Raw genomic sequence first — 26777 nt, forward strand, 5'->3', positions numbered from 1 at the left:
GGGGTGAGGATCTGCGTGTGTTAATAATAAAAAAACAACGACTTTGGGCATGCCATGGATGTAACAAAACCATCTTCTGGCTAGCCAATACAATCTTGTAAAAGGTTTTCTTGTTAAATAACCTTTTTAAATTTGTAATTACACTGGATTACTTGTTATGGTTTTTGTTTGATATTCATTTCAGAGTAATTAAACGTAATAGTTTTGGACAAAATTAAGAATGTTAACCTGATTTAACTAAACGGCATTGAAATAACCTTACGGAAAAAACGTAAGTTTACTGAAATAAACAACGTTAATTAAATACAACAACCCAGTTACGTGGAACCAGTTGACATAAAAACATAGAAAGTAAATCCAACGTATCCTTTTTTGACTGTGCCTTCATGGCATTCCTTCCAATCATATAAAGCACACCCGTAGGTTTCCCTTATACAGTATTAAATGTTGAAGATATGACTTAGTATGACAGTAGATGGGCTACTATGAAGAGGGCGCTTGGGTTGACTTTTAGCCCTCATTGGACACTAATCCAAGTGTTTCAGTATTCATGATTCAACGACAGTTGCTAAACGGCTATTTCTTTTGTACATTTGTACTTAACATGTCCCAATATCTACATAAAAGTGTGAAAGTTACACGTGCAGGTATTTTGTGTGTGCGTACCACCATTCTGAGTGAATCTAAAGGTCATAAAGACTAATACAAATGTGCATTTAACAAAAACAAACTATGTATCCGTCTTTAGTTCAGTTTTTATTTTATTTCAGTTCGGTAACATTTTACTTTAGGGTTCAATTCTTGCTATTAACTAGTTGTTTATTAGCATGCATATTACTAGTACTTATAAAGCACATATTAATGCCTTATTCTGCGTCCCGTAATGAAACCCAATACCTAAACTTAACAACGACCGCACTAACTATTAATAAGCAGTGCATTAGGAGTTTATAGAGGCAAAAGTTGTAGTTAATAGTGAATGTTCCCCATACTAAAGTGTTACCTTCAGTTCTTATATCTACCATAGATTATTAAAAAATATATATTTGTTGCCAATCAAAATGTTTTCTTGTCTTGTGCATTTCTTTCAGATGAGCACCATGCCAGGCTTGCCTACTAGACCGTGTTTCTATGACATTGACCTCGATCCTGTGACAGAGGAGATAAAAGGACTCTTCTGAAGACATTCCTTCTGTCCCACACATGCTCTCCACCAGTAAGAGCACAACACAATGACTTTTAGTTTTTGTGCTTTACTCGTGCCACATACCAAAAAGATCTGTATTCTTTCTCCTCTCTTTCTCAGGTGTTCCTCACTGTCCGTGCACTGCATTCATATGCCATAGAAACCAAACTACTGAGAGTGTCAGATCTACAAACATTTCTTCTCATTTGTTTTGCACAAGGTTATTCAGAGCAAATTTAGCTGCTTCATGAATTTTGTGTTTAGCAGTAACTTTAGTTTTTTTCATCTAAATTAATTTTTAACTGTCTAAAAGGCTTTAAAAAAAAAATCTTCAAACATTTGTTTACATCGTGTTTTAGTGTTTACAATTTAATGACGCACAAAATCTTTTTAACCCATTCTGTGCAGCTTAACTCATAATGCTTTAATATTTCTGTTTTATATGTTTTAGGTACTTTTGGAATATGATATCATTATTCAAACAAACTCCATTTATGTTATTTTTATAGTCTAATGTCTGAAAGCTTTTATTTAGACACTACACAAAACAAAATGACACTCTAAAAAAATGCTGGGTTAAATACAACCCAAGTTGGGTTGAAATTGGACAAACCCAGAAATTGGGTTGTTTTAATGGGTCCATTCACTGGGTTCAAACAACTCAATTTCTGGGTTTGTCCATTTCCAACCCAACTTGGGTTGTTTTTAACCCAGCATTATTTAGAGTACAGGTGTCGTAAGTGTTTTGTTTGACACCTGTTCTGTCCTTTGTTATAAATGATTTGAATGTACAAGTGTTACATATTTCTGTCTACCTGTTTACGCACCTTTTCAGCATGCGAGTACATGCCAGAAGATCTTGTTTTAGACATTCCACCGTTATCTGTTATTCTGAGTCTTAAACTACAGTGTGCTACGTGACGTGAGTAGACAGAAGAATTCTGTTGCAAAAACGTGTGTATGCTTCAAAACCTGTATTTTTCCAGCGATGATGGATTCTACAATGAAAAAGGCAGGCAGAGAACAAGATGACTGGCCAGACAAAAATAAAACCGCATACTTTGAATTGGATTGTGAACTATATAATTCTTTATCCTCTTTTTTTTTATCAATATGAAACCTTTAAGAAAAATGTTTGACATTCATAGTGTGTGTGAGAGAATGCTTTAGTGATGTGTACACGTGTATGAGTGAGTTAATGAATCGCTAATCCATATTGTGAAGTCAGACTGTTGGTCCACAAAGATGAAATTCCTTTAGATTAGATTTCTTGGTCTTTTATTGGGGTAAAGAGCTGTGATGTATCGAACAGTAGCAGACGACCCAGTCTGTCCATTCTTGTGGCTCTACAGGACGCTGCCCAATCAGAGACGGCCTGTGAGGGCCGTACTCATTCACACTCTCTCCTGTTGCTCCGGTCATTGAAGACCCATAATTAGCTGACCAACTCAGCTTGACCTTTACTCAAATACTCACACACACAAAAACTTCTAATCTCTTCTTCTAATCTCTTGCTCCACAGAGGACAACCCATGGGGTTTTTCTTGGTACCCAAAATAGTAGTCCAGTAGTGTTATTGTTCATAAAAAAAGGAATGGATTGTGTGTTATTTTGCATATTTGAGCTCGGATGTATAGGTTCCTGTGGCTGCCAGTGACTGCTGCCCTTTTGATCTTTATTGGTTGCTGAAAATAAGGTCATATAGCTCATTTAAAGGTGCAGTGTTTAGTATTTAGAGGATCTATTGACAGAAATGCAAAATAATATACGTAACTATGTGTTCAGTGGTGTATAAAGACCTCTTTTAATAATGAACCGTTTGCACCAGAAACTAAAGTGGTGCAGGTATGATGGGACTTTGTAGGCCAATCAGCATCGAGAAAAACCCAATTGGACTTTTGGATTTTAGCTAAAAACAAGCTCTGTGATCAACTAAAGTGTATGATACTTGCACGTTTTGTCCATGAAGATAATTATCACAGATGAACACAACTTTTATTAATTTTGAATCCTAAATTCAAAGGCAGTCGCCAGAAGTAAAAAGCTAAAGCTAGGGACTACACAAGTCGCTCGACTTTAACGTCACCATCACTAAAGCTTCCCACAACTCTTCCAGTTTTTATCTAAAACATTTTCCCAGAACGTTTGATTTGTTTAAGAGCACAATTTTAAGCATAAAGAGTCTGTAAAAGCGAGTTTCAGCGTGATGACGTTTCATCTCCTCCACAGCCACTTCTACAGCATTTGTTAATGTTTGTTAATGCTAATTTTAACATTTACTAATACAATATTAAAATCAAAAGTTGTATTTGTTAACATTAGTTAATGCACTGAACTGTATTTGTAGTGACTAACGTTAACAAAGATGAACAAATAGAGTAACAAATGTATTGCTCATGATTAGTTAATACATTAACTAATGTTAACAAATGAAACCTTATTGTAAAGTGTTACAGAATATATTTCGTAACAAATGTCTTCACTTTTGATCAAGTTTTATCCTTGCTGATTAAAAGTATTAATAAAAATAACTTACCATAAACTTTTAAAAAGTAGCTTAAATTCAAATTCTGTGCATTTTTGCAGTAATTATACAGCGTCAGCTTGTTAGCTCAGCTAATCGAGGGAACGATCTGAATGAACTGTGCTGAGACTTTCAGGTCCACCCTTTGAGAGGCAGTTAATAAAGTTTCTGCCTATGTCAAGCATCTCAAATCAGTCACTTATGTTTTAATTTGGTTAAGTTGTTGTCTGGGTCACAGAGTTGCTGATTCAATTACATTTTAAGGCTGTACTTTTGACATTTTGACAAAGCCCTTGGAAATTCAGGCACCAACAAATTTGGCTTCTTTTTTTATCTGGCTCAACAAAAGAAATTCCCTTATGTTGGAGAGATGTCTCATTTTTTTACCACTTATATATACTGCAGATGCAACTCACAATTGCAGCCATGTTTCTAATTGTGATTGAGCAACCTCTAAGTTTTATTAGGGGCCAAGCCCAGAATGGGAGTCTATGGTCTATGACCAGAACAAATTTAGTACAATTGTAAAGATGGTAATAAATAGAGACCAATTATGGAGTCTTTAGGACCAACTCTATAGCGCCGCCACAAGTTCAAATATTCACTTTTCTAAAGGTTATAACTTTTGAACCCTTTGATGTAGATAAATGACTTTGTTCACCCGATTCCTTTAATATTCCTTTAAGACTCCATTACAGTAGTGGCCATTTTGAAAAGTACAGTATTCCGTGTTTTTTTCCGCTATTCCTTTAAATCTTCTCCACTTCTTATGAAAATTGGCTCAGATGATCTTTGGACTTAGCCACACAGAAATGGCTGAACAAATTGTTTTTATTCATCTTTGTTCAAAAGTTATGAGGTTGCAAAATTCAGAACCAAGATCTGAGGGTCCATAACTAATTTGGGAACACGGCCACCTACAGGTCATGAGATCTTAAAAATGGCTATGTTTTCGAATAACTTTTAAACAGTTTGTCAGAATAATAAGTGTCTAAGGATTCTTAGTCTTGCGTAGCCAGACCTTCAGACTGACCGCTGAGGGTCTGGACTCCATCACAGCTTTCATTGGTCAAGGACCGCCCAAGATGATGTTTGATTGACATGTGACACAACCATTCACAGTTTGTTTTGTTCTGCGTCTTGTTTAGGGGTGTGAATGTAAAGTCGATGTCCCTGCAATAACAGACCTGTGTGCACATACAAATGATTCATTTAAGAACCTTTTGCAAGTTTACTGCAACAACGGAGCCGCGAACTTCACATACTTTTGAAAATCCAGCATTTTGTTGTAAACACGACGGCATTCATTTGGCGATACAGCATTTGTTTCTAGGTGGACTGTTAAATAACGCAACACACTCGTCTCGTGGACATCCTGTAGAATTCAACCAGTTATACGACGACTTCGAAACTCCTGAAGTGTTTCCAGAAAAGTGTGCCATTTGCATCAGTCATTCAGCCAACGGTCCGGGCGCTTGACGTCAGAGGCTGAGACTCATGGCCAAATATTCATGAACCATCAAACCGCCATTTTAAATTTTGTCTTAAATTGCAATATTAATTAAATAATCGTTTCAATAAATTAATAAATTTCTATAATTTTAAATGCTAAATCCATGCTGTGTATCCCTGGTTTTATAAAAGCATCAGCTAAAAGGCAAATGATTCATTATTTTCTAATGGCTTTACTTTGGTTTTCAGCTTGTTACACATTCGGCCTCATTCTACAATTGGTCATTAAAGCTGCACTATGCAACTTTCCGTCCACTAGAGGGCGCCTATTCAAAACAAAGGTGTAGTTTGATGACGCAAAGTGTGAGCGGAGCATCTTGGGAGATGTGGTCTTCACCTCACAGCCGGTGGAAAATAGGACACGGGCAGAAATCACGTTCATGGATGCGATTATTAACGTTACTGTAGTGTAAAGCAGAGCAGGACCCAGTGTTGTGGAGCTGAGCACGACCGCTGGAGCGATTGTTAAACAAATACCCGCCTCGTGAACACCGGGACTTTTATTATGATGGGACGGGACACATTCGCCGGGCGCCTGCACTGATCCGCTCTTCTGGTTATGATTTTGAGGTAATGCAGCTCTGTTTATCATATTAGATACATTTAAGTGTGTTTAAAATGATGTTATGACGTTACTCCGTGCGTTCACTTGTTCACACTGCTAAGAGTAAAGCGCTCCTGCCAAATAAAACTCGAAACCGAGGGTAGCGCAGATATGACGCAATTGAAAGGCGACTCACTCAAACGCTATGCTGAAAAGTCCCGGTCTTTAGTTAAAATAGCAATTTTCTCACAATTTCCAAATAGTTGGAAACATTTGGGATATTGTAGGTACTCAACTGAACAAAATATATAACACCGACCTAGTGGTTTTGGGATATTTTACTGCAAAAATACTACATAGTGCACCTTTAAAGGTATCTGAACATCAAAATTATGAATTAGTTAAGCACGGGGTGTATGTGCGAGGGCTCACATTAGGTAAAGTCAGTGTTACTTAATTCGGTTACAGTGTGTGCAAGTGTGTCTTGATCAAATTATATGGAGTTCGTAACCCACAAAATGTTTGATGCACATAAAGCACTGCTGTATGGAATAAGAGAATATTGTTTTTAGGATAATAAAAAAAGATTATGACGGCACTATGATTTGCAATACAGGTTATGGTTTAAGCTTTTTCATTTAAATATATATTTAACTATGTTCAAAACCTACCACTTCTCCACCACAAACTACTGCCTGTAAATAGGGACTGAGTATTTCTGAAAGGTGAACATGCCTTCCGTCTATTTAAATGTTTTCCCCTCTTCTTTTATGATAACGCAAGATATTCTATAACAATGACCAAACTATCGCACAGCACATGGGCATCTACAGGAATAATCTTTGCATAACATAAACATAATCAAACTACCCAACGTGATCCCTCATAACCTGCTAAAGAAAACAATACAAATACAAAGTCTCTGTAATACAAAGTCTAGTGATTTTAATCTTAACCCTTGGTGTTGTTTACTTCTCTGAACACAGAGCCAGTGTATCGTACCACAGCAAGGTGGCTAGTGCAAACTCAGATGTGACTCGGGAGTGGCCTGTAATTTAACAAGCTTCTAAACAAAATGCCTTGGAGCACAGCCAAACACGCAATTAAAGCAGAGAGAGAGAGAGAAACCTCAGTGCATGGTTGGTTTAGATGCATGCATGATGTGGCCGTAAACTACAGGGCCCTCTTAATTCGAGATTTCCTGCGGGACACGTTCCACGGGACTGTTTTTCTGTGGAGGCCCATCCGGCACCCAATGTTGACATTCCCACTGTCTGTAAATAAAACCAGGGCAGAAGCTTAAGCTTGAATATTTTTATTATTGCAGCTGCATGCCATTGTAAAATGCATATTTCTGCATACTTTTAAGTCGTAAAGTTGTAGTTTATAATGAGTACTTTTTGTCCTCAAATATGTTTATAGGAGAAACTTATGTTGTAAGACAGCACAGTTAGGCCTATACCATGTTATAACTAACATAATGTAGTTTAGTTTAGTTTATTGATTGATAAAGCACATTTTAAAACAACAGAGGTTGTAAATAAAGTGCTGTACAAGAAAATTAAATCAGAATTACATTACCAATTGGGCAACATAAGAAAACATATACACTATCAGTTGAAACATAAAGAGTACAAATGAGTTTTTAAAGATGATTTAAAAGTGGCAAAAGAGGGGGAAGATCTAATATTAAAAGGGAGACTGCTCCAGAGTCGAGGAGCCGCCACAGAAAAAGCCCGGTCACCTTTAGTTTTATAATGTGAGCGGGGAATCAAAAGAAGAAGTTGGTTAGAAGAGTTCAGTTATTTTGTGGCGTTGTTATGACAAAAAGATCACTAATATACTGTGGTGTGAGCCCATGCAGAGCTTTAAAAACCAAAAGCAACATTTTAAAATCAATCCGGGACCTAACCAGCAACCAGTGTAGAGAGGCTAGCACAGGAGTAATGTAAGTTGTAACATAATAATAATTTGTTCGATTTATATAGCGCTTTTCAAGGCACTCAAAGCGCTTTACATTGAAGGGGGGAATCTCCTCAACCACCACCAATGTGCAGCACCACCTGGATGATGCGACGGCAGCCATATTGCGCCAGAACGGTCACCACACACCAGCTGATTGGTGGAGAGGAGACCGAGTGATGAAGCCAATCATTATATGGGGATTATTAGGAGCCCATGATGGACAGGGGCCAATGGGCAAATTTAGCCAGGAGGCCGGGGTTACACCCCTACTCTTTATCGAAGGACATCCTGGGATTTTTAATGACCACAGAGAGTCAGGACCTCAGTTTAACGTCTCATCCGAAGGATAAAACATATTTTATAAACAAGAGAAAATTCTGATTCAGATAATACTATTTCTGTAATATAACATTCATTAACATGTTTACAAATCAGTATATGAACATATTAAAGACATTTATGATGTTTTTGGTCCAAATAGCTGAAAAATCATAAATACAATCATATATTTCATATCTGACCACTAGGTGGATATACAGCGAAACTCTGCAGGTCGCCTCCGGTCATGATTGTCATAACACGCGTTACGGAGATATAGCCTCACATTCATTTTGATGCTCTTCATCCAATGTGTTTGCGCGTTATTTGAGAATGGTTTCACGAATCGACTTGAATTTCATAATTTTAATCGGCATGGTCCCACAATGATCTGGATAATTTGTGAAAGTCGGCGCAATGGCCTAGGAGGAGTTCCAAAAAGTAGGTTTTCCCACAAAATAAAAAATGGCGGAAAAATTTCCATGATGGAAAATGACATCATACGGTGCAATCGAGGAATCAGAGGGAAAAAGAATTCGATTTCTTGCCCTTATGGTTCAGAAGTTAGGGGATTGAGGTAGAGTTTGCTATAGTGACAGTCAAGACTGTCCTCGATCTGAGTGTCAAATCTCATAACCTTCCCACAAGCAGTTCAATGGGCTGCGATCAGGGCTGGATTGGTGATTATTTTCCTGGTCAGCCGAGGCACGTTGGGGCAATACAAGTTCTTATTTATTTATGCCCATTGGTTTTGAGTTCAGTGTGGTGAATCTAGCTGAAAACTGCCCGAGTGTCTGATGCCAGTATAGGTCATAAACCCCGCCCCTTCCATCTAATCTAATGGGACGCGAGACAAACTAAACAATCAAATTACACTTCAAATATATTTATTTTCAAAGTTTTCGTTTGATTGAATAAGTTTGGTTTTAGTTAGTTATTTGATGCTATTAAAACAGGGGGTGTGGGGTCATGATTGACAGCTGTGATTGACGGCTTCTCTGAGAGTAGTCACTGAGGCACCAACTAACTATTTTGAGGATTTTCGAAAGGAGATTGGAGCTTTAGCTTTAATTTCTACATTTCCATAACTGTTTATTTCATAATGAGTTGTTTGCCAGTAACCCATACTAACTGATTCTGCAGGAGTGTGGGCGGGGCTCGACTTCACACTCACTAGCACAGACTCTGGCTCAAAGATGCCAGCGCCATATTTGGACATAAGCAGCTTCACTTTATACTCTACACACACCAGAACCATGTTGAATTTCATTAGGGCAATTAAAGGATAATTGAACAAAACAGCTTTAAAGCCTGTATCCCATGAATTAAGGACAAAGCTTTTTTTTATCATTAAATGTTTTATAAACTTTTTAATAATTATAATTTTAAATTTAAGTTGTTAATTCAATGAGAGCCTTAATGAAAGATGTCTTACAGAAATTAGGTGTAAACTCTTTACATATGTTATTGTTTTTAAAGGGGTATTTCAACCCAAAGTGTCATAATTTACTCTAATGTCATTCCAAACCTGAAAGACTTTCTTTGTGTAACATAAAAGAAAATCCTTTGAGTCTGTTTTTGTCCATACAACAGAAGTCAAGGGTAACCAAAATGGTTTGGTTGCCAACATTCTTCAAAATACCTTCTTTTGTGATTCACAGAAGAAAGTCGTACAGGTTTGAAAGGACATGAGGGTGAGTAAATGATAAGAGCATTTAATAGCAGTAAATTTACTTAAGTCATCCAAGCTCAAAATCAGTGCTTTGCTGTCAAGTGCATTTCTATGTGACAGAAGTGCAATATTAGGTTTGTTAACTGCATTTGCAGTGAATTCAATAATATCCATCATTATTTGTCCCAGTCCTAATCCTATTTACTAATTTATTTTTAACTGAAGGCCTTAACCCTAGCACTGGCTGCCATTGACTTCCAGAGCAGAAGAAGAATTAGAAACGGAAGAATCATAATAAGAACGCCAATGGATACAATAGGGGCTTGGGCTCCCAGCAGGTCTCACTTTGGCTGCTCTCCATGTGATACTGATGGGCTCCTGAAAAAGTGATCCTACAAACCCATTTCAACACTTTCCATTTAAAAGTCTTCTGACCACTAGGGCACTGTGCCAAAACTGTACAGGTAGCCTCAGGTTATGGTTGTCATAACACACACCAAGTTTGGTCAGAATACGCTAAAAGATTGCGGAGATATAGCCTCACTTTAATTTTGGCATGCTCTTCATCGAATTTATTTGCTCGTTGTTCCATATGGTTTCATGAATCCACTTGAATTCCATGGCTGAATCCGAAATCGCCTCCATACCCTCAAATAGGGCATTATTTGAGGGGACAGACATTTGTAGTGGTGTCCGAAACCATAGTGGACAATAGAGTGCACTCGATAGTTTACTAATAGTGATGATTTGGGGCGTCCATAAATGCCGCCTTCACGTTCTATCGGAAATGGGATAATTCCCACTTCTTAAGTCGTGATTACGATTACGAGCTTATCCCATTCAAATTTTGAAATGGGAGGGCAATCAGGGCATTCATGTGCAATTTTTAAATAGGAACAATTTACTATAATACCGAGAGCACGTGAATGCAGCATCCATAACTTTTTTTGTCAGCATGGTCTGACGATGATCTGGTTGAATTATCATGGAAATCGGAGCAATGGCCTATGATGTTAGAAAAAGTAGGCTTTTTTGTTGTTGTTGTTGTTGTTTTTTCAAAATGGCGGAATTTTGTTTTTAGCCCAGAAGTTATTATTAACATAAACGTGATTGCACGTTTGGACAGTTGGTGGCGCAAGAGTGGTTGAGTAAGAGACTCCAAATTTCTCATGGGGACAGTTCAGACTGTCCTCTATCTCTGTGCCAAATTTCATAACTTTACCGCAAGCGGTTCTATGGGATTCCGAGCGGAAGAATATGCTAATTAGAAACGGAATAATAATAATGGGAACGCCAACGGATGCAATAGGTGTCGCCTTCAGTGCTAGGCTCTAACTAACGAGACTAATGGACTTTCGTATTTCAGTATATTTTGTCCTAAAATGTCTACTATTGGGCTACCTCAGAGGTTGGTATTCACTTACCTTTCTAAATGGTGTTGGGCTCCCAGCAGGTCTCACTCTGGTTTGATGCTGTAAGGCGTGTCTGGCTGCTCTCCATGTGATACTGATGGGAGGAGGGCTCCTGAAAAAGTGAACCTACAGACCCGTTTCAACACTTTCCAAAGCAGACAACCCTCGGGACGGACTGCAAGGCGCGTTTACACGGGCTGTTGGATACCTACTTCCTTTTGAACGCTCATTATTTTACTGAGAGTGGAGAAACAGCGAGGTTTTTCATCATGGGAGCGACACCATCCGTGCAGCGGGACGCGAAGAGCCCTGAAGATGCGCCAGAGGACATCAGCGCCGAGCTCAGCGACGCTCGGGATGGAGAAAACGTAGATGGCAAGGTAACATTTAATCCTGAAAATAAATATTATAATTGCGAGCTGACGTTCTAGATGTGTGTGTGTGGGTGAATCGATGAACATGCTCACCTAAGTTTCCCCGTTCGGGATCCTTTGAGTCGGATGTGTGGCGCAGATAGTTATTGAGCTTTGCTATGTAAACACCTGATACTCCTGACAGCTGTGACTGCACTCGGATCAGCAGGTAGTATTTGAGAAGGCGTGTGTGCTTATGCATGTTTTTAAAGCTCTATTTTAATAAGTTTAATGTGTATTTGCAGTAATGCAGTAATTGAGACACCATGTTACAGCAGAGATGCAATGTTTTGTTTTTATTTTTGTGCAGAGGCAACGATATCAGATTTCGTCAGGAAAAGAAAATTGAGATAAATGCATTGGTAACACTTTAGTTTAAGGTCAAATTCTCACTATATATTAGTTATTAGCATGCATAGCTATTACTAAGCTATTGGCTGTTTATTGATCTTATTCTGCATGATCATATTCTACATCCCTTAAATCCTGCCCAAAACGTAGCAACTACCTTACTGTTAATAAGTAGTAATTAGGAGTTTGAGGCAAAAGTCATAGTTAATAGTGAGAGTTGGACCCTACATCTGAAAGCGTCACCAGTGTATTTCTATCTTGTTCCCAATTCCCCATGATGAAGGTGAATGATCTCAATATTTTACGGTCTCTCATAGTGTGAGTCTTTGGTTGATGGTTGAATAAGTTGTTTGCCTGACATCATACTACAATTATCATTCAAGCAATTCTGCCTTTAAGAATATATTAATCAAAAGCAGTACTGAATAGCAACTTGAGGCTGCAATCGCAGTCATGCTCATATAATGTGATAAAACTTATACAGGAGTTTATTAGAGAGAATATGGAGTACATTTTAGTGTATATTCCTATGTATTTGTTGGGTTTTCTCTATGCAACAAAGAGACATGGAACAGGTTGTCTTTCTTGAGGTATTCTGTGATGACTCTGTTTAAGGTCCACTCCAGGTTTTCCATTTCCTGCTCGCTGATGTGAGAAACTCATCCAGAGTGAATCTGTGGTGCTCTCATTGAAATTCATAATTATTTTATGAACTGGTGGCTAATTCGTACAACCACATCATATGTTTTTAATGCAATCTGATTATTGCACTCTAATGGTTAGTAGTTTTGTCCGTTTTCATACACCACTGTAAAAAATTATATGATCAATAAGTTATCTACCAACCAACCAATCTAGGACTTTTTCACTCTTGCGTGATGCCTTGCTTAATTTAGAGACACACATTTGCACTATGCTGTTATTTCTTGTCTTGTGCCAAATCACGGGATGCATAACTTACACCTTGGTGTAATATTACTTTCAAAGAGCTATGTATCAAAATGACACGTAGAAGCCATGCCGAAATCGCAGGGGTTTACCAAGATTCAGAGGAGTGAAAATTACCATCTTATATACTATACAGTTACACTTACATTATTTAAAGAGATGCTCCAGTGGGTCTTAAATAGGGTTAGTTCACCCAAAAATAAACCTACTTTCTGTCATCATTTACAATGTCATTTCAAACTTGTTTGACTTTTTTCTTCTGTTTAACGTCAATGTATTTGAACAATGTTGGTAACCAAATTGTATTGTTTACCATTGACTTCCATTATGTGAACAAAACTTCTCAAAATATCTTCTATTTTCCACATTTGAAAGAAAGTCGTACAGGTTTGGAATGATATGAGGCTGAGTAAATTTGAATTTAAAATTTTGGGTGAACTAATCCTTGAAGTATCATGGGATATCTCCTGACTGGGATATCTCCTGATTTTGACTAAATACACAAAGAGAGATTGTCAAAATTAGCCACAACTGACTATACCTACAACTATATCAGTAATCTTACATTTTTATATTTTCACACAAGTCTTTCACATACTTTCACAGAAACCAAAGATTTTTTCTGTAAAAAAAATACTATTTTACAGAAAGGGACTCCATATCTTGTACATCTACCATTGATGTACAATGCAGCCTTCTGGAGCTCTTGTTAATAGGTTTAGGTTTGAGAAGACGTTTACTATCTTTAAGTCATTCCTTTCAAAAAATATCAGCACATAACAGTTAGATATGAAACTATGCACAACAGATCACGGCTTGTTTTAGGAGAGTAATGGGACACATTTAGTTCCAGAGAACAGTTACAATTTGATGTTTTTTTTCCCTAAAGTACAAACAAGACAATGACCTTGCATTTTGTTTTCTCCCAGCATTCCATTCTTCTTCTACGGCTGTTCAGTTTTATATAAAGTGCTTGGCAGTATTGCGGAGTAACTTGCACGTATCAGCACTATGTAATTTAATTACAAAATAAATGTAACTAATCGGTTACAGTTACTGAGAAAAAAAGGGTAATTAAATTACAGTTACTTACGAAAATGTTAATGGTTACAAGGGGGGTTGCATCTGGATATTATAAAAAGCTAGGATATGGATTTGTTACTTTGCCTGTTTTCGATGCCTCTTGCCATTTAAAGGCCATTTAGTAAAGCGATGCTGTTCTTTTGATTGGCTCTCATGTTTGAATTTGCAGCGCTTCAATCCACTTTGCCGCGGAAAGCTTTAGGCTACAACCTGTTTGAGAGTTGCCACCATGACTGATAAAAATGCATTCCAGTGCTGGAAATTAAAAAATCATCCAGGAACTAGAAAAGGGCGCAAATATAACAGTTCAGTGCAAAATTTGTTTGCCAATCCCTCAAAAGATTTGCCTGAGGAAGCAGGTTTTACTACTGTATAATGATCTAGAATTTGTGTTTTCTCTTAAATATAGCTATCTCTGTTTTTTAGAGCTTAAATCTGCACTAGGTAATTTTTCCGTCCGCTAGAGGTCGCCTATTCAGTTTGATGACACCAAGTTTGAGTTCAGAGTCTTGGGACATCTTGACCTCACAGCCGGTGGGAAAGAATCGGGATAGGACTCGGGCAGAAATCATGTTCATGATGAGATTATTAACGTTACTGTAGTGAAGCAGAGCAGGAGCGAGTGTTGAGGAGCTGAGCGAGGCCACTGGAGAGATTGTTACGCAAACACACGGGACTTTTATTATGACGGGACGGCGCCATTTACACTTTTCCTGGTCATGAGTATGAGTTAACACAGCTCTGTTTATCATATTAGACACATCTGAGTGTGTTTAAAATGATGTTATGACGTTACTCTGTGTGTTCGCTCAGCGGCTGCTATGAGGAAAGCATTTCTGCAGAATAAAACCGGAGACCGAGAGTAACGCAGATATGATGCCATTGACAGGCGACTCCCTCACACGTCCCGCTTCATTGGTTAAAATAGCAATTTTCTCACAATTTACAAATAGTTGGAAACATTTGGGATATTGTAAGAACTCAGTTAAACAAAATATGTAACACTGGCCTAGTGGTTTTTAGATATTTTACTGCAAAAATACTACATAGTGCACCTTTAACCCTGCCTTTAAATGTTAGAAAATGATAAAAAATTAAAAAGATTTGTTTGAAATTTAGAAAAGCAATCAAATGTAATCCGTTACATTAATAAAGTAATTGAACTAGTTACACTACTTGTTGTTACATTTTAAATAGGGTAATCTTTAACCTACTAAATTTCCAAAGTAACCTTCCCAACACTGTTGCTTGACAATTGTTGCTGATATTGCCGTTCCAGCTGATTTTGTGCAGATTATGTTCCTTTTTTTTGAACAGGCCAGCATATATGAATAGACCTTAGATGCAAAAATACCTGTTTTGTGACTTTTCTGAATTCTGAGTAAATCTAAATCTTGACTGAAACATGTTAAGACCTGGCTGTTTGGGGTAGCTATGGAATATACAAAACCTGAGCGTTTGCTATTTATCAGATAAGGACCCTTGAACAGGTGTGGTCCGGTGTTTGTGTGTGTGCGCTTTGGCAATACAACTGCATGCTGTGTATAAAGCGTTTGTGTGAGGCGCCCTACTGGAGATGTGGTTGATAAACATCCTCTCTGGTGCACATAGGAATTTTAGTCATTCCTCTCTCTCTTTCTCTCACACTCGCGCTCTCTAAAAAAATGGGTCAAAACATGGATGGGGTTGAACACCTACTCAGACATCCCCTCACATTGCAACATTTCCTCCCCCTAAAAAGCCTCTAAAACACTCACAACAGGGGCTGAACCTCGGCTCTCGACTCTTTTCAGGCTAAGTCCGCGAGACTCAATTGCAAACATGAACTCACAATAATGCCTGTGTTGGCCTTACAATGAGATACACACTCAGGCCTTTTTCCAAACCAACAATGCACTGATTGACAAGTTCATAAACACCCTTTAGTTGTGATTATCTAGATTAGATTCACACTATTCAACTCTCAGAAGTAGCATTAACCTGTGTAAACTTATTTAACATTATGAAGGATGGCATACATGTCAGAGCGGTAATGAGAGAGGGGTGGTGTGGGAGCGTTTGCCATCAGATAAGAGCCTCATAAAGGATGGGACTCCAGAAGAGGGGGAGGAGTGGAGGGTGAAGAGAACAGAGGGCCCTTTTAGGATGGGCTGGAGGACAGGTCCCGGGGCAGAGGGGTGCTGTGTGTGCATCGGCCCGAAGAAAGAGAACTAGGGAGCGAGAGAGAGGGGGACGTGGGAGAAAGATTGCTGGTCTGAATGGGAACATATCATGTAGAAAGAGTGAAAGAAAGGGCACAGGGAGGGAAAACAAGTAGATGGGCAATTAGCTTGTGCTTTTCTGTTAGGGGTGATGAGAACGGTAAAGATGAGAAATAGAGACAGGGGATACGGTTCTTTTTTGTAAAATAAAAAAATAAAAAATTTAAATAATAAAAACATTCTTGTTTACATTGGGGACGAATATCGCTCGTTTCTTGGCGACGTGTAACGCCTCATAACTAAACAAAGGGTGCTAATGTGAGTGTGCACACACTGATGGCAGGCGTAAAAGTGTAATACATTAAAAAAAGCGCCTCAGGTTCGTTGTTTTGGTTTGAAGCGCTGCGTTGAAAACTGGACGACTGAAATTGCCACTTTTGTTCATGTGCCTGGAACTGCTGAATTTACAGTAAAACACGACTTAAACCGAGCACACATTGATACCTTAGAAGAAGATGACAAAGAGGAAGTAAGTAGATGAACGAGATGCAACGAGGGAAGATGAACGTAGAGCTGCTGGTCTCTTTGGTGTCTAAACACAAAGAACTTTATGACAAACAACACAGCGATTACATATATCTACATAATAGGGAGTTGTTAGGGAGAGGAATTGCAGATAAAATCTGGTGAGTTTCTATCGAATCCTATTTGATCTGCAATCAAAAGCATCATCTAATCCATGCATCGCCAGTGAAAATCCCCTGCATTTGAACACAACGACTTGTCGAAAAACGTCTCGAAAAACACTGCCGATAAGCGCACCTGATAATCGTCCTGGTGTGCACGAGGCTTAAGGCCCTGTGTCCACCCCCCAAAATTTTTTCCTGCCGCTAGCATATTTTTTTCTGATTTGTTCTAATGAGAACGTCGTGTTTTTAAAACGGCAGGAATGTAACGAGGCGCTGAGTATCTATTTCACCGGTCGCTGAGAGTTTAAGTATGTTCAACTTTGGGTAAAACCAAGCGGTAACCTTCCAGTCTCGCTTGAATCCAACAAGAAAGACTAAAACTGCGATTCATCGACTGGGCACTAGAGACTCCCATAGACCCCCCCACATTAAAATTCTTTACTTTACAACAGAGAGAAAAAAACATGTTTACAGCCTGGTACAAAAAGTGGTTTTGATTAGGGGGTCCATGGTTAACCGATTAACCGTTAAAAATTGCGTAACAGAGTGAAACATTTTGCTCGGTTAAGTGGCGTCAATGACGTGCTTTGAATTTAGTTGTAATATATTTTTGCACCAATAGAGTGCTCCCAGACATTTGTAATATCCACAAGAAGAAGTCATGACCAGCTTAGTTTCTAACATGAAGCGGGCAAAGAAAAGCACAGCGTGGGAGCACTTTAAAATTGAGAGTGACAGGGCGAAATGCAAGTATTGCAATGCAGTGCTTACCGCATTTTTCAGGCTATAATTCGCTCCAGAGTATAAGTCGCATCAGTCAAAAAATGCGTCATGAGGAGGAAAATAACATAAATCGCACTGGACTATAAGTCGCATTAGGGCAGAAGCGGCGGTCGTCAAATTAATAAACTAAAAATAATAACCCTGACGCACACTATGGTTAACCGAGTATTAACCGCTAAGGGCCTCGGTTAACGGTTAATGAAAAACTTGAAAACGTGCAGCCCTAATCTATATAGCTCATATTGCCCTTCATGACAACTGTAAAACATTTTATAACTAGCCCGTTTAAATTATATATTATTATAACGCATGCTTATTTAGCAAAAGGCAAATCAAATTGTTAAGGTTAAATTTGGCATACATACCGAAGTTGGAACGATACAAAAGTCCTCCGGACTTGGTACAGCTTTGCCGCCAAGACAAATGCGTCGCTGAGCAAGGCCGAAGTCCACCTGTCTCCAGTTCTCGTAACTCTTTTTAGAAAAATGGGACCCACTTTATATTAGGTTGCCTTAACTACTATGTACTAACTGTTTAATTAATAATTTGATACAATGTACTTATTGTGTACATACATGTTTTTACATTGTACTTACATTTAAAAAAATACCTGCATGTAATTACATCTGTAATTAATTTCTGTAGTTACATTTGTAAGTACACAGTTGACACTTCCCTTACACCTAAACTTACCCATCCCATCCCACCACACCTGTCCCTAACTCTACCCGTATCCCACATCAATATCAGCAAAGGTGTTTTGCAATACAACATGGTTAGAGTAAGTACATTGTACTTATTTTTTGATGTAAGTACATAGTACTTAAGGCCACCTAATATAAAGTGGGACCGAAAAATACTTGTTACACACGAACAGCTTTGATGTGTCGCTAGTTGATGGCCAACTAACCGCCCTCCGCCAGAGACTCGCCCCGGCAGCATCGCGGGAAAAGCCATACAACACACCCAAACTTTTACACCAGGGAAACAAACACCAATTATCATAACTCCTCTCATCTGCTCTGCGAACACGCAGACTGTCACTTAATAATTAAGAGACGGTGTCTTCTCATTGGATAAGAAAACTCAGTCTCATTAATAATAATGAGACGCTGATGCATCACGGAAGTACTATAGTGCGCTGGTGCGTCACAACCTGTGACGTGGACACGATGTAGTTTTTAAACCTGGAAGATGAAAATAGTAGCCTAGAAATCTAGACGCACCCTAGCGGAAGCAAATCTAACCTGCTGCGAATGTTGTCTAGCAACTCTCAATACACATCTGAGCTGTAAAAACCAAACTCTGGTCGGGCCAATCACATCGTGTATAGAGTCGGTGGGCGGAGCTTAACATAATGACGGCAGAGTTGCTCTTGCGTGCTTCTAGTAAACACAGAAACTGGCGAACGGCGGTCTTTCGAATCAGCTTTAACCGCGACTCTGGAAGACTTGGAGTTAAGCTTTCCTCTGAGAAAAGAACAAAGAACGGCACTGAAGTCATTCTTAAAAAGGGAAGATGTGTTCCGACCGGATAACGGAAAGGCTTTTCAGGGCTACGAAAACAGGGTGAAAAACATACAAATTTAAACAACAGTTTTACCTTTTAATTAAATCTAACAGATGCTAACATTATGTTCAATGATGTTCAACACACATACCTCTGTTAAAATCTCAGAAATTTTGGTTTAAGCTTCATTACCCTTTAAGCCTTAAAGTTCTGCATAATTAAAAGACAGGTGGACTGCCGCTATGGTCGAGCTCGGAGGGCGGGGTTTCAGCAACCAGACACCTCAGCTTCACCCACGTCACGCCACTTTGCCCATTTTCAGTTATCTGGGAACAAGCTGCCAAGGCCGGCTCCGCCCACTTTGGGCTTCAAAAATGCTCTCCAGAAACCTTCGGGCGATGTGAGGGACGCTACGTCCATTGTTTTATACAGACTGTGGGTAAAACACAGCGCTCATCACTATCACTTTTACCAAGCCGTCCAATAACAGGAGGATGGGCAGGACAAATACAACACAGACCAACTGCCACATTCTGCTTGTACAATGTCTACAGATGACAACAAGAGGCATAATAACGGAACAAAACCATTTAAAACAAGAGCCAGAGCAAATACTTCACAGTGTATCAGCATTTTTAGATAGAAACAATACAGAAACAAACAATCAGTGAAATGAGATACTAGTAACACATCCGCAGATATTCCGAATCATATCAAGTAAAGCGTCTCAACTGGCACCACATACACACTCTCAAGCCTTTCCGCAGAATGCTTAGTGCTTTCAACTGGATAAAAACGCTTTGGTGGACACATGGCCTTAGTTCAAAAGATAGTGAACAGATGCTGTATGAGATGTCATGTTGACTCTCTAGCAGTCACACTGAACACAGGTAGTGTTGAGAAGTGGAAAAAACATATGGTTGGATAGACAGAGCAAATGTGAACGGACGTCCCAATTCTGCCTAATCTCCTGGAGCCGTATTCACTAAACATCTTAAGGCTTAAAGTAGCTCCTAACTTGCTGATTTAGGAGAAACTCGTAAAAAATAATGGCCTTGTCAGCCCTAATTTTAGGACTCCTAAATTTTTGCTTTAAGAGTATTTCACAAAGCATTTCAGTTATAAAACCAGCTCTTAAATCTCTGAAAAAACTCAGTCACCAATGCCTAATCACAAACAATCCTAATTCCTATTGTTGGCAATCTGCCCCAAAGACACTGCACACAATTGGGGCAATAGCGACAGAGCCTTAGGTGCTGTGCCTTTTCTTCATAAATGCAATAAATATTTGGAGTTATAGTTTTTAATCTGAATTGACGTAACATAAATGTTCATTTATGTACAGGATATTCATTGACTGATGGAGAATAAAACATTGCGGCCAAGTTGAAAATAATGTCCCATTGTCGCTCTGATAGACCTTTCCCGATACCGTCCCTCCTTTCTCTCTCAAGCTTCATTTCCTGTCCCATCAAAATAAAAAGGCAAAAATAAATCTTTAATAAATAAATACTTAAGAAAATAATGTCTGATTACCTGTGGCAGTTGTTTCACGAGTTCACACTTCGGCGAGAGTAAAATAAGCCTATTTGCAATGCTGTCTGAAGGGATCGAAGGCAAACCCAAATCCCCGGCTGGGCCGAGGGACAATAAAGTTTTCTATTCTATTCTGGCCCAATCCGGTCTGTGAAGCCAGCCATCAATGCATTATGAATGAGCATGAATTAACAATAAACTATATAATGTAGTTCATGATACCTTATTTATTAACTACGTAATGTTAACTGATTGATCCGAAGTGTTGCCAAATAACATTTTAATAAAAACCATGAACTCTGCACTTCAGCAGTTTTTGACTCTTAAAGTCATTCTCCTTTTGTGTTGTCTTGAGATCAGCGACTAATACACTGTAAAAAAAAATTGTTGGTTTAACTTAAAAAAGTAAAAAAGTGAGTAACCTGGTTGCCTTAAAATTTTGAGTTTATTGAAATTAAAAAATTGAGTTGATACAATGAAGGAAATTTGTTTAATAAATAGAAACTCAAAATATTATTGTATCTGAACCACATAAAAAATGTGATAAATCATGAAAATAGCACGATTTGGCTGCGTCATCGCAAATAAAACACACAATTACCCAATATGCTTACAAAATCTTTTAATAATCTTTTAATAAAGGTTGTCAAATAAAAATAAAATCATTGTATTAACTCAAATGTTTAATTTCAATGAACTCAACATTTTAAGGCAACCAGCTAACTTGAGCTAGCTCAATGAGTCCTACGGTCAGAGGATCGGATCCAGGATAGGCAGATGAGTGACAATAGGAGCTGGAGTAAGATATTATGTAATATAGGATGTGATGGAAGTGAACGCAGACATCAGGGGATCAGTGGTTTAATGAGGGTTTGCTCCACCGTCCCATTCACACTAATGCACCAGAGAGGGAGTGGAGACTTCCTGAGGTTCGACTGCAGGGAGGAATTTGTTAAATGCCTCAATCAGTTGAAAAAGTTGTGTGTTTAGCTGTATAATGTAATGTAATATAATGTAATGAGCAATATCACGAGTAGCAGTGCAAAATGGCTGTATATCAGCACAGCTTTGATTCGTCCGTAGGTAATCACTGATAGACAGCCATATCGCATGAGCTATCGCATACAACAGTTTGAAGGCTCAAGTGTGTAAATAAAACAGAAACAACAACGGAGTGTCTTTAAAATCTTTTTTGTGAGGAACTACTTCCTTCCGCCATGGATTCAGATCTCATGTTGACGATCCCAAGCCTCCGTTACTGATTCTGAAACGTCACTTTAGATCTTGTAACGAAGTAAGTTGAGTCGCTTTATTGAAGATTATTGCATTATTTAGAGGTATTATGAGAGAGAGATCAACTAAAAGAGTGTGTTACCTGCATATGAAGGAAGTTGAGTCGCTTTATTGAAGATTATTGCATTATGTAGATGTATTATGAGAGAGAGATCAACTAAACGAGTGTGTTACCTGTATCTGATATAGCCTAGCATTCATACTTCAGGTCAATGTCTATAATGCATAATGTTATATCCATTATAAAAAATCAATTTGAATGTCCGCTGAGGAAAGGGATATTTTCATCCTTTTAAAAGATTTCCCAGGATAGCGCTAAAACAACTTCCTTGTACAACCAGTCGCTCATAAAGAAAGTCTTTGCGGCATCTGATGGTGTAATAATGTCACTTTACTGAAGTTGAAATCACTAACAGACCTTTTCTCAATACAAGTTACAGCATATTATTTATATACACAATAATATTAATTAAACAATAATATTTAAACAACAATAGCCATTTTAAAAGACTTTAGTAAAGAGACACACAATGGAAAAACAAAAGCTCACACAATGGGCCGAAGTAAAGTAGTTTGTAAATGTGTCCGCTGCAGCTGGGTTTATGCAACAATTGAAGATATTAGAAGACATGACTGTCGTAATTTTATAGTAAAAATATAGCATATCAATATGATGATGTAGTTGTTAATATTTTTAGCTTCATGCTTTGCAAGGCAAGTTTATTTATATACCAAATTATCAAAATACCAAATCGTGCAGCCCTAAATATAATATAATATAATACAATATAATATAATATAATATAATATAATATAATATAATATAATATAATATAATATAATATAATTAATATAATATAATATAATATAATATAATATAATATAATATAATATAATATAAAATAATATAATATAATATAATATAATATAATATAATATAATATAATATAATATAATATAATATAATGTAGTACTGAAGTCTAAATAAGTATAAGCCTAAATCCTGGGGATCATATTGATGTATATATTTTTTCAAGGCATTATCATATGACAGTTTTAAATTGTGGTAAGGGAGAAGTGGGCTGTGTGAAAAGACCATTAGTTTTTTATTAGAGGAGAGAGGGAGGCACTTACAGTAATCCACTTAGATGAGAGAGAGAGAGAGAGAGAGAGAGAGAGAGAGAGAGAGAGAGAGAGAGAGAGAGAGAGAGAGAGATGTCATCAGAGAGGGAAGGTAGAGAAGAAGATGAAAACAGATGAGTGAAATGAGGAATATATATCCAGGTTTGATGTCAGGTTTTGGAAAAATGATTTAGTCTCTTTAGTGATAATCTGTTCATGAGGTGTTTATTGAGTTTCTGTTGGCTCATTACATCAGTCATTAAACGGACCACCCGTTTGAAGAGCAGGACTTCCTGTCCAGAAAAGGAAATTAGAGGAGGCATGATGCTAATGAAGTAACTTCCTGTTTAAAGCTCCAGTTATTTGCCTGATTATTTGTTTGGAGCGGAGATGCAAGCTATTTTTAATCATTTAACTTAATTTATTGTCACATGGAGCTTGTCTATTCTCAAGTGTACTTCTCAAGGGTGACAGAAGAACAGACAGCCAAATAAACAATCCACTTTTACTGAAGTCAAACTGACTCACTTTTATAAATATTTTACATGCTAAAAAATTCAGCAAAAGATGTCGTAATATATATAAATAGATGTAGTAGGGTACAGCGGGGCTAAAGGCACACCTTAAGAAAAAATAGATTTTACTTCATATGTATGAATTGCAGAATATATATATATATATATATATATATATATATATATATATATATATATATATATATATATATATATATATATATATATATATTATATATATATATATATATATATATATATATATATATATATATATATATATATATATATATATATATATATTTAAGTAGCTAATGAGAATCGCTATATTTTGAGACAAAGTTCTTAATGATTATCAGTTTTGTTCAAGGTTATTAAAGCATCAGTTGTTAAATAACAGAAGAATATGTAAAAGTATGGTATTTGGGGTAAAAAGCACAAATTAACAAGATCATAAATAACCGGCTGATTTTCCCAATTGTTAACAAGACAAGGTTAGACTCATTTGGTAAATATGATATCATATATTAAGTTGGGCGTCCACCATATTTATAATAAAAGAATCATATTTTAAAAAGATATTAATCATATCATATAATAAAATATAATGTATTGTAAATCTGTATTAAATTATTATGGGATCTCTTTCAATGGTTTCAGAATCTTTACTTTTTAAAATTTTGATAAATTTTAAAAAATGTATTTCCATATTTTAAATATATATTTAAAATATGGATTTTTTTTTTTTTATCAAAATTTTAAAAATTAAAGATTCTATCTATATATGTGTGGTAGAAGAGGGCTAAAGGCATCTTTGATTGTATTTTCCTTGTGTTGATTGCATTTTCATATATATATATGAGATGCAAAAGCCTCTAAATCCATCTGACGTTTTTCTTTAAAATAAGCATTTTTGTCAGGCTTCCATGTATAGGTTTCTACCTAACATAACATCTGAATGGGATGAGGCTGAGATTTACTGGGTTTGAAGTGAAAGTATTTTATGAACGTATTGTTTATGCGGAAAGCATTCTCTCAGTATTGTTATCTAATTTTTGACCAAAGTGGCTTTTAGAGGCTTTTACGTTAGCACTACTTCAGAATATCAGAATTATTTCTGAAGGATCATGTGACTGAAGACTGTAGTAATGATGCTGAAAATTCACAAAGAAGTAAATTATATATTTAAATATATTTAAATAGAAAACAGTTATTTTCAGTTGTTATTAAAGCTCGACTGTGTGATATTTTCCCCCATCTAGCGGTGTAAAGGTATACGACCATCCAGAGAATAATAGTTTCTGTTCCTCTCAATTCTGATTTCGTTTTGACTCCTACGGTGGCCGATTTAGTCCAAGATTAACATGGCAATCCCCCTCTTCACATTCGACACTGTGCCATCAAGTGTTAAAATGCGAAAGGCGAAGCTTGAATTTACGGGTATGTCCCTCTTTGGCTAATGTACTTTCAAGATGGAGGAGCAACATGGCGACCGGCATTCGAACCCCTCACCCGTATGGATTTTCAATGGGATATTATAAACTTACGAGAATACTTTATTACTTGACAGAAGTAAATATGCATTAATGAGCACATATATTTTTGAAAGAACAGAGTGTTTTTGGCTAAGAGTAAACTAAAAAAGTTACACAGTGTAGCTTTAAATATCACAGAACTGCTGTTTATACTGTAAATCAGCCTTAGTGAGCATAAGACACTTCTTTCTAAAACATTATAATCTTTCTGGCCACAATCCTGTCAACAGTATTAGTTTACTGATGTTTTCTTTCATTTGTTGTGAACAGAAAAGAGCTTTAATCTGTCTTCTCACTGATCCTGACCCTGCCATCCCTCTTTCTCTCCGGCTCTCTCTGATTAAGACCTGTTTACATGGGTCAAAATAGAAGGGTCCTCTTTTCACCAGCCAACTCTCACTGTCCTCCATCACATTCACTCGCTTTTTTTGTTTTCCACTCTCCTCCTCCCCTCTCTCTCTCTCTCTTTAGAAGTAAACTTGGCCTCATAAAATGTTAATAAGTGCCAGCGTTACATAAAAACACAGTCTTCCAGAATAGACAAAAACACAGGCCAATGAGGGCAAAGGCAGAACGGAGAGACGCTTGGTAACACAACAAGCAAAGAAATATTCCGTTCTCTTTTTTCCTTAGTTTCACTCGTTTTCTCAAGTAAACAAGCAATTCCGTCGTATTTCCTTATCTTCACTGCAGATTGTGCTGATAAAAGTAAAGCGCGGGAGCTCCTGGGCTAAGTGCTTTCATCAGGAGTCGGCGCGCATCAATAACGTTTCTTTACTGCCCCGCCAGAAAAAGAGCATCCCAGTCAACCGTTTACTTTTGTCTGCACTTCACAGCTCAAGAAACCTATTGTAGTGCTGAACAACAGCTAACGTCTGCTTGCCTCACAACCTTAATACAAATGTAGTGGAGACCATCGACATTTCAAGATAAATCTCATCCGGAAGCTTCACTAGGATGGATCCTGGAAGTCTTTTGGATTTGACTGTGAGTGTGAATCCTCAATCACAGGTGATTGCTTTTGAATATACTTACATGACTAACAATCGTGGGTTGAATTATTGGTATCCTTGTGCATTTTGCTTCCAGTTAACCAAGAAAGTTGCTGAGGGAGATACAGGCAATAAAAACTACAGTGTCATGATGTTCTTTTCTCTGAAAACTGAATTGGTCTGGCAGATTGCGCTGTCCAGCTGGTCCCAGATTGTTTGCATGCTAGTTTTATTGCTTAGTAATGCTGATTGGTTTTAGCTGATGTCATAACGGTTGTTTTTTGGTAAATGAACACTCTCCGCATGAATCGGATGATTTGTTTGGTCATAGATCCACTTTCCTGTGCAGTGTCTGAGAATCAAAGAGATTATGCATATATAAACACTCCCACACAGAGTAATAATGATGAAGTCAACCAAATTAGGCAGAAGCCACAACCAGCGGATGGTACAGGATGTAATGTCGTCACAGACAGGAACCACTCCCATTCAAACCAACCTCAAGGCAGATGAGCTGATATGCATTTAGAGAGGGAAATGTTTTTTTGTTGTTGCAATAATTATTTCACTGCTCTTTTGTTTCATTCAGTTTATTATGGTTCTTTAGCAGTTCTTTGTATACATTTTTTATTGAAGCTGCACACTTTGGGCTCTATCACACACCCGGCACAATG

At 37.5% G+C, this 26777-nt stretch overlaps 2 protein-coding genes across 2 annotated transcripts in view; both read left to right on the forward strand.

Annotated features, from left to right (window-relative positions):
- Positions 1-1499, forward strand: part of mthfd1l (methylenetetrahydrofolate dehydrogenase (NADP+ dependent) 1 like) — a 57648-nt gene extending 56149 nt beyond the window's left edge. The window contains exons 27-28 of the mRNA XM_067418453.1: positions 1092-1216; positions 1307-1499. Coding sequence (XP_067274554.1) covers positions 1092-1181 — 90 coding nt within the window. The 3' untranslated portion in view covers positions 1182-1216; positions 1307-1499. The remainder of the gene's footprint in view (positions 1-1091; positions 1217-1306) is intronic.
- Positions 1500-11252: 9753 nt separating this feature from the next.
- Positions 11253-26777, forward strand: part of akap12b (A kinase (PRKA) anchor protein 12b) — a 63535-nt gene continuing 48010 nt past the window's right edge. Inside the window, exon 1 of the mRNA XM_067416801.1 lies at positions 11253-11513. Within this exon, the coding sequence (XP_067272902.1) occupies positions 11403-11513 (111 nt within the window). The 5' untranslated portion in view covers positions 11253-11402. The remainder of the gene's footprint in view (positions 11514-26777) is intronic.

Source organism: Pseudorasbora parva, chromosome 15, assembly GCF_024679245.1.
Source record: "Pseudorasbora parva isolate DD20220531a chromosome 15, ASM2467924v1, whole genome shotgun sequence".
Lineage (NCBI taxonomy): Eukaryota > Metazoa > Chordata > Actinopteri > Cypriniformes > Gobionidae > Pseudorasbora > Pseudorasbora parva.